The 9172-nt window shown below is 40.8% G+C and overlaps 1 protein-coding gene across 3 annotated transcripts in view; it reads right to left on the bottom strand.

Annotated features, from left to right (window-relative positions):
• Nucleotides 1–868: 868 nt before the first annotated feature.
• Nucleotides 869–9172, bottom strand: part of LOC118781616 (liprin-alpha-1-like) — a 49826-nt gene continuing 41522 nt past the window's right edge. For 2 of the 3 annotated variants that reach the window (XM_036534622.1, XM_036534623.1), the window contains 8 exons: nucleotides 8905–9105; nucleotides 5574–5749; nucleotides 4753–4850; nucleotides 4256–4431; nucleotides 3452–3520; nucleotides 2895–3060; nucleotides 2403–2471; nucleotides 1965–2171 (listed from right to left, as the gene is read on the bottom strand). In XM_036534622.1, coding sequence (XP_036390515.1) covers nucleotides 2413–2471; nucleotides 2895–3060; nucleotides 3452–3520; nucleotides 4256–4431; nucleotides 4753–4850; nucleotides 5574–5749; nucleotides 8905–9105 — 945 coding nt within the window. In that variant the 3' untranslated portion in view covers nucleotides 1965–2171; nucleotides 2403–2412. Of the gene's footprint in view, nucleotides 1650–1964; nucleotides 2172–2402; nucleotides 2472–2894; nucleotides 3061–3451; nucleotides 3521–4255; nucleotides 4432–4752; nucleotides 4851–5573; nucleotides 5750–7063; nucleotides 7091–7751; nucleotides 7815–8904; nucleotides 9106–9172 lie in introns of those variants that run through there. The other variant, XM_036534624.1, reaches the window with a different exon arrangement.

Below are 9172 nucleotides of genomic sequence, written 5' to 3'. Positions count from 1 at the left end.
CGCTGACTCGCACCATGGAGCATGTTGATTGTTGTCCACAAAGACATTCAGACGCCCATATCAAATTTCAACACATCTGTTTTCAGCACTGGCTGCTCTAAGCCGAGCTATTGTGGGGTTAACGCGGCAGGCAGTTTGCAAACTTGCAAACGTCATGTCCTTAACTGGCGGCTGATTTTGCTGTGACTTCAGCTGCGCGGGTTTCGTGCCGAGCGAATTCTTTTACGTCATCGAATGTAGCAGAGCAGCAGAGTGGCTTCAGCAGTGACGTCACTCAATTAGACTTGGATAGCTAGCGCTGTTGCCGATGGAACAAAGGGGCAAATTGACTTTAGTTCAGCTGGTAACAATGTTGGACATTAGAATTTAGTTGTGCGATGAGAACAGAGGTTCGGATCTTCGGATCCCATTCAGTGGCCTATCTGGGCAGATTGTTTAAATCGCACACATTCGTTATCCTTGCCCATTGCTCTCTATGCAAGGAATCAAGAGGCATCCAAGTCTATTCTCCACAATGGCTCTGTTTGGTCTTACATGGCATGATGTACCTTAAATATAAGCTATTACAACACAACTCAAAGGAGCTAAGCTTACAAAAAACAAAAATTTTCAATAAAATCCTTTTGTTAGTTACTTTTGTGTAGGGTTTTACAGAATATTGAGGACAGATCGATTTTTATTGGGATAAAAGACAAATGCAGTAAGTTTTTACTAACAAAGACTTAATCTTTTTATTGGCAGTGGAAAATTTAAGTTTCAGTATTTTATTAAACACAGGCAATAAATAATACTGTGAAAAATAGTTCAAAAGTATAAGGAAGGCTTTACATAATTTGTGTTACAAAATTATGATTTAGGAGCAGAAAGGACAGAACATGACAGTAACAGAATCTGAATTGTGCATAAATGTCTAAATCACAAATTATTCAAACATTCAAAGAGGTAATATAATTGAGTACACAGGGGTTAAAAGCAACCTTTAGTTTAAACGTGTCTCTGATTTCTCAATACCATTCATTAACCTATACACTGAGAAATCTGTTTCATGACAACTGAATAAATTTCAGAGACACTCCAGCCGTCACGATGTGAGAAAATGGTAACTGCTATACAAATAATGTCATAGACAAAAATGAATAAATAAAACCAAAGCAAGGCTTTGACTAGGCTTTAACTAAGTCATCCAGCAATGCATTTGAAGGTTTCTGAAGAAATTCTGCCACCTTCTGACTCAACATTTGAAATGAGGCCACAGTGGGATTGGTCCTTCTAACAAAGAAAGCCATTGCATCAGCTCCTTTCCACATGTGTTTTCAATGAAGAGGGTACAAGGAATGGAGAGTTACTGTACAGCGTCTATGCTCACCAGAAATACTTTTCTCTTTGAGGACCTGGTAGCCCAACAGTGCATCCGAAAGGACTGATCATCCTCACTGTGTTTATGGCTTTTTCAAGGGTTTCTTTTGGTATTACAGTAAGAAAAGCAAATTTTACAGAGGTGCCAAGTTGACACAAATCTGGGGGGCCTAGTTGCGTCTGGTACTGTTTTAATTTTCCATTCTCACAATCTCCCCCCACATGCTCGCTCATGTGAAAAACTGTCAGTTAAAGGGATTCAATGGTTCTGATATGCAGGAAATGACATTGACCTAAAAAACAAAATTCATATAATTTAAAAACAAATGGATAAGGGAGTGAACAAAACACATTAAAGAACATGTTAAAAACACTTTTGCTGAATTTCCAAGATTACAGATAAAAGGGAAAATAATTATGTGGTCAATTCACAATCAGGAGTATAAAAACATTGATGCCTGTAGATAAATATACAAACCTCAGATTTGTAATACATTCAGTTACATACAATAAGGGCACAGGAGAATTTAAAAAGAAAAAACTGACAAAAAGATTCTTAATGAATAAACAGGCAAAATGATATACATTAGCTCTAAATAAATGAAATGTCCCATTTGTTTACATAAATATAACAAAATGTTCAATTGAAAATATTTTCTCTAGGGTATTTAAGAGAAATAACATTACTAATCAAACTCTGTAATAAAATATATAGTGTCCACATATGTCCAATATTCAGTCCAGACTCTGTGAAGGCTGAGTTCATCACCTGGATTTAAGTTGCATATATCACGTATAGAAATAGTCGGGGTAAACTGGAAACAGAGGAAAAAGGACAACCATTATTTTATGGATCTCACTGAAAAGACTAACACAGCTTCTTGGAGGTCAGTAGTTCCACCCGCAGTTTTAAACTAAGTTTTAAACTAACACATTCAATCATATTCATTAAACAGAGCTGTGATTCTGTGAGCTGTGAGTTCGTATTTGATACCAAAAGTCATCTACAGATACAGGAACTGAGATTTAGTTCACTTTAAACTTACCAGGGAAGGGTTAACAGGAGTAAGTCCTTACTGTAGCAGAGTCCAATCTTTGAGTCCCAGATACACTTCCTGTTTCACGGTATCCATAAAGACAACATGCACAACATGCAGTTAGTCAAATCCTACTGGTTAGTGAAACAAAGCAACACAGCTGATTAGTCCTCCACTGCTAAAAGCTGACAGTTTGCAATTCTCTAAGAAATACACAAGCAGTATGAGTAGTTTGGCTCAACAGTACCATCTTGCACTCAAACTCATTAGACACTGAGTATGTTCACAATGGCTGCATCCTACACTCTGCTCACTCTAATGATTTCTATGTAAAGAGATAGGAACTTGACTTAAAGATGAAGTGAGCAGGCTGCATTCTCAGGTTCTCCCCTCCTTCCCAAGTCTGGACTACTCTTGCAGGTTGCATCAGGGTAGTAAACACTTGATAACCAATGAGTTGTAACTCGTGCAGTTAGCCATTCTGGCACAAACTCATCTTACCGTCCATTTGCATGTTCTTTGGCTGCATACATGGCGAAGACATATTGTTTGTGACCCTGAAGTTGGCTGGAAGTGTTTCGGCGGACCCTGGTGACATCCCCCTCACATCTTTGGGTCGAAACTTCTTCCTCCAAGAGGGGGCCCTCCTGAGATTTTTGTCATCATCCTGAAAGTAAAGCGTATGGTCGCATCAACACATGCGAAAGGACAGTACTGGTCACAGCCTACTTAAAAAAAAATGTAAATGCTACAACCCATGCTAAACCAATCAAGTAAGCAAAGGGTAAACACCAAGCTACGAGGATGCTATGCTACAAAACACTAATGGCCTGTTCCATCTGAAAATATTTCAATTTCATATTTCAAGTCAATATTATGTACATCATAAGAGTTTAGGTCAGCTGTAAAGAATAATAACTGAAATAATGACTATGAATTAATGACTATGAACAATTGTGAATGCTGTGACTGTAAAAGACAAAGCCACCTAGGTTCTAGAAGCATATTCATAATAAGAAATGGTTCACCTTGAAGACAGGTCTATCTTTTAATCTCACCTCCTCTAGTCTCCTTTCTGTTCCTAGTGATAGAAGACAGTTGTACTCCTGCTCCAGAATGGCTCTTGCCTGCATTGGAGGAACAAGTTGAAATATGAAAGTTTATATTTCACTCTGCACTGGGGAACCTGAACTGCAACAGCTCTGTTCCATTCCACATGTCTGAGGCCAGGCAGAAATGTGGAATTGTGTTACTTCTCAGTTATCAAAAAGATCAATTCCCATGGCAGGCAGGGGAACATGGGAACCCAAAAACCCCGTTACCCAAAAACACCACAGTGAATACTGGATTTTATTCTGTATGACCAAACATTCAGTATCGCAAGGCTTGTAGTCATACTGAAACAAATGGGCTTTTTGCTTTGTCAGTGCAGAAGTGAACATATATTACTACAGAGGACTTTGGGGTTGGACTTCAGGGTTTAAACCCATCATTTCAGTGCCTATATTAGTTGGCTGGGCCACAGTGATCTTTTGCACAATAAGGCTAGATTGACTGTGACTACCAACAACTACACACCTTCAAAAGATGCACTACCTGGAATTCCAGAGCCCAAATATTGCCACCTGCTGGCTACAGAACTCTTCATTTATATGATAGCACTTTCTCTGGAGGACTTCAAAGGAAGTCAAAGGACTTCTCTGTCATCTTAAAACACATTATGGGTTGTTTTCTCTTATTTGTCCTGCACAACGGTTCACATTGTTGTCATCTGTAATAATACAGCAACCCACTGCCAAGGCTGCTGGAAGTGAAGTGCTGAACTGGGAAAGAGTGGATTACTATGCTTCATGTCTTTGTACCTGTGTGTTCTGGGTAGGGATTTGCAAGAGCAAGGCCAGTGCATTGTGGTCAAAGCTTTCATCTAAGGCAAGTAGGCCACCATGAACCCCACTCTCCAGCAGGCTGTTTGCATAGTCCTTCAGTCCAATGGACTGCACCCAGTTTATGACCCGCTCATTGCTCCACACCATTACATCTGAAATGACAAGGACAACCACACACTTTTTAAACCTTTTTAAACAGATTTAACAGAGTGCTCATCTGTCATAAACAGGGCAAAAAATCTGCCATGCTGTGGCTGAGGAGCTAACCTCTGAGCCCAGGGGCTCTAGGACACTACTGTTTCTTAGCAGCCAAACATGGATTATTTCAGAAAAAACACCAGTTTGTACCAGTGCATCAATGTCAACATTGTGTAAACACTGTTTTCCACATGACATACAGAGCTCCTCCTGTATCTTACAGTACAACATAGGCATTTTATCATCATCAAAAGCAAAAGGAACCAGTTTTCTACCTTTGACTTCCATCTGGGATTCCTCTCGCCTTCGCTCCAGCTCTTTTCTGTCGTAATTCAGACGTCGTAAACACATCACACCACACTGGAAACTATTTCTGTTGTGAAACAATACAACAGCAGATGATGTCTTCATAAATAGCACAAAGCTGTGTTTATACACCATTATCCAAGTCAGAATATTCATCTAAGGGGGGACTGGTACTGATTTTATTACCTAAACATTGTTTTGGTAGGTTACTTCTATTGATGCTTACATTGAATGAACTTATTACTATATTCCTCAAAGCAATCCCCTTATGCCTTCTGGGAACAGTACTCTAACAAAGGGGCTATCAGGATTCCAAGCCTCATCACAGTTTCAATTGACTTTTACTGTATGGGCTTTTTGTGTTGCCAAACAAGAAATGAACATAAAATACCTCAGAGGACTTTGGGGTTGGACTTCAGGTCTTAAAACCCTCTTTTCAGCACATATATTAGTTGGCTGGGGCCACAGTGGTCTTTGCCCAATAAAGCTAGATTTACTGTGACTACAGACAACTGCACACCTTCAAAAGGTGCACTATCTGGAATTACTGGCATTCCAGAGCCCACACACTGCCACCTACTGGCTACAGAACTCTTTGCTTGTCTGACAGCTCTTTTCAATGAGAAGGATTTCTAGTTGTAACTTTCTTATAAATTTTAGTGTTAAAACCCTCTCAAATTTATTTTTCTCCTCTAAATACGATACACGTTGGTTTGCTCATGGAAAAAAAGACAAAAAATTCCAGTAGTCCGTTTTGGAAAAAAGGATAACAATTTGCGAACTTGCTTACCTGTGAAAGCTATCGACCATTTTGAGCTGACCACGCAGATCCTTCTTGGTGAGGTGGTCCAGCATGCGGGCATCCACCAGGCACTCCATGAAGTAGCTGCGGTACTGAGGCAGGCCAAGACTGGGCAGCCATTCATTACCGATCCACTCATGGTTCATGTCTCCATACGCCAGTGTCTGCATACAGCCCATTGTCATGGAGGAATTCATATTACCATAATGTGCATCACTGCAATAATGTTTTATTTCACTACAGATATGACTACTATTCTTTTAAATAAGCATTTAACATCATAAGTGCTGCATTTTGTGGACCAAATGAGAAATTCTGGTGTGTAAATCAAAAACATCCTCATGAATAAAGATGACTAACAACTCATTTTTACAGTAAGATAAGCATGGAGAAAACACTTATGTGTAATGACAGGGTACGACTTTTAGATGTGCATTTTAACTGAGGAACAGTTAGTGGATGTAAACTGATGCGCCGATTTTCTGCATTTACTCTGACGCACTGCAAAAAATGCCTGTATATGCCGATTAGTCGCAAAGCAGAGGAATCTATTGACAGCTCTTCAAGGGAGCAAAGCAACCCCACGTAACAGGATCAGACAGAGTACTTCTGGGTTTTTAGGTATCAAGTGGTCCCAAAAAATAATATGGCAAGATTTTTTTGCCATTTTTGTGCTAATTAGCCTTGAAAACATATTTACAGCACTCTTAAGATGTTAAAAAGCAATGGCACAGATAATTTTAATGTAGAAATGACAATCACTGTAATGAGAAACACACTACCACGTTAGCCATACAGTGTCTTTGCCCCCTTTCTACACACTGTGGTATTCAGCATCTGCTGTGTTCAGATGGTGCTTTGGTTACTAGCCAGATCTCATGTATGGGCGCCGGGGTGGAGGCTGCAGCTCATGGGGAGGAATTGGCAGACCACTTACGGGCCTGTTCATCCATCACAAAGGAGCCAAACATTCCAACACTGTTGGCAAGAAGCCCAGGGAGCAGAGCATCTCCAGTATTGAGAAATCCCCTTCAGCCTCAGCAGATAAGAGCTTTAGAGAGGGCATCGCCAGGAGTGGAGAGAAAGCCAGCCTCTTGGGTGGAGTGCAGCGCATATGGACAGCAGCTCTCTCAGAAAACCACTCATCAGGTCTCTCTCATTACTGAAAAGTCAGGCTTTGGCTCAGAGTCTAGAGCAGGGGTCTCCTGAGCTTCCAACAACCAAAAATACTACTGTGATGGTCCCTGTATATTACTTGCTGTCAATGTAGAATTTGTTATGTTGGCACTTTTCAGGTGTTCAACAACCAAATCAGATATCAGATCCTTCGAAAACTCTAGTCACTCAGCACAATCCAACTCATATACATTTCATTGTATCAGGCTAAGCTTAGGGACACATGCACTTATCCTGGAGCCCTATGGTTATAACAGGGTTTCTGTTTATGGAGAAAAAGAGATAGAGAGAGAAGGTCAAACCTGGGCCCAGCTGCCCTCCTCATCCTCCTGATGTAAGCATGTGTTACAGGTACAAAGAGAAAAGAAACGTTAGTATCTGAGAAGTGGTTAGGGGGTACAGAGAGCATTGTGTTAGTTTCTGAGGCTATTTGCTGCAACTGGCCGATACCTTAGCAATCACACACACAAGTACACATACACAAACAATTCAACTAATTAAGAAGCAGGGGTCAAAGTTTCCTTTTGTAATAGCAGAAAGTTCAGGTCAATAAAGTACGTATCCGTGAAAACATATTTCTGGTATCTGAAGTCCACTTTCATATATTTTATCACACCCTTTCGTTAAATTTGGCTGCAGTATCAGTTACTTTGCTGTAGAGACTGTCAGTGAGATAAAGGCCTAGCTACAACAAACTCAGGGCTCATTCATGATTCAATCAGATTCGTGATTGTATGTGTGTATGTTCCTAAACTTAGGTGCAAACAGCAAAACACTTTCATTTTCAATTTAAAGGAAGTATCTCTAGTGGATCCATTAACTTAAGATACAAAGAAAATATGCATTGCCCACCTCATTTTCCAAGGCTGCATTGTACTGAGTCACTGTGACAGGGCATGAACAAGGGTGCACACAGAAACACACACATACGCAGATTACTAGAGAAGATTACTGGAGGCCACACTGGCAAGGTTCAAACAGGTGACTAACCATTTGAGGCGTGGCAGCGAGACTCTCCATCTCTTCGTGCGTGACCCACACATTGCCAGTGGACTAATCACATAACCCCCAGAGTGAGTGACAAAGCACAATCCAGTGTGAGTAGAATGGGGGAATAAAACAAAGGAAAGGTGGCAGAAAATCAAAGCACAAAGAAGTTACTGAGCAGCAAGCACTTGCAACCAGCAAAATCTGTGCACATCTTATTAGAAAAGACTTACATGTAACCATAGAATTAACCAATTGTGAGTTGCAGGCGTGTCATGCTGATTCGTGGTGGATTAAGTGCATTTCCCAATGTTAGTATGAAAAAGCATGCATTGATCAGGGAGTGAGAGCCCTAGGGCAGTGCTTTCAGATCAAAAAAAAATTAAAATGCATTTGCTGTAATTCAGATCAGATAAGACCTTATCTGTTGCCATGTATACATGTAATGCACTATCATTATAGTAGGTTAAATATGGACTACAAAATACCGATCTCGCTTATTATGAGGTTCAAATCCAAACTACTACCCTACATTGATAAAACTATCATTTAACAGAACAGAAGACGTTTCAGAAGGTAATCAGGTGGATCCTCACATCAGTAACTTGCCATCTGACATTAAAATGCAGACACACAGTCTGTTACCCAGGGGAAGACAGCCTTTCATTCAGTGGTTAAGTGAAAGATTGGGGGGCAAGATTTCTATAGATACACAGGTTCCTTCAGATACATACTACACCCATATGTGATACGTATATTGCTTAAACTGTGTTACCATGTGAGAATGAGGAACAGCCTGCAGCTGTAAAGTGGAGCATGACTGCTGTTAATGCTTACAAATGAGTGTTCTGAAAAACTAGGGATGAGTCAGAACTTGACATTCCTGAGCTGTTATCAAGAGATCTTAACAGGTGTGGGATAGATCAAAATCTAGCTGAGTACAGGAAAAATGACCATGAAAACCACCCATACTCTATCTAAGGCTAGAAATCAACAGCAACCACCCACAAACCATCAAGAATACGTAGCACAAACAGCCAAGATTTTGGCATTGTGGGGAGTCAAATATGCTAATTGCTGTTGTTATATATTCAGGTGGGTCTTAGCTTTGACATTATCTGGAATCCCTATGGGACTGCAACCACTGCAGGCATACCGTTCGCGAGGTGGGTGGGGCAGAGGGGCTGGTCAGAGACATGATCTCCTGGATGGCAAGCCGCAGTTTAAGCCGGTGCAGCGGGTTGCTGATGCCGATCTCCCGCTGGATCTCCGTGTCCGACAATGCCGACATGATGGCGCCGCTCTTCACGTTAGCTCGGCAGGCTGCTACGTACCAGGCCGGCATTCCCACCCACAGCTGACAGGAGAATAACACACAGTCCATTACTCACCAGCATACAACTGCAGTTTATAACAAATATATG

The sequence above is a fragment of the Megalops cyprinoides genome, chromosome 8, assembly GCF_013368585.1.
Source record: "Megalops cyprinoides isolate fMegCyp1 chromosome 8, fMegCyp1.pri, whole genome shotgun sequence".
NCBI classification, from domain to species: Eukaryota; Metazoa; Chordata; class Actinopteri; order Elopiformes; family Megalopidae; genus Megalops; species Megalops cyprinoides.
This window is presented reverse-complemented; position numbering and strand designations above follow the sequence as displayed.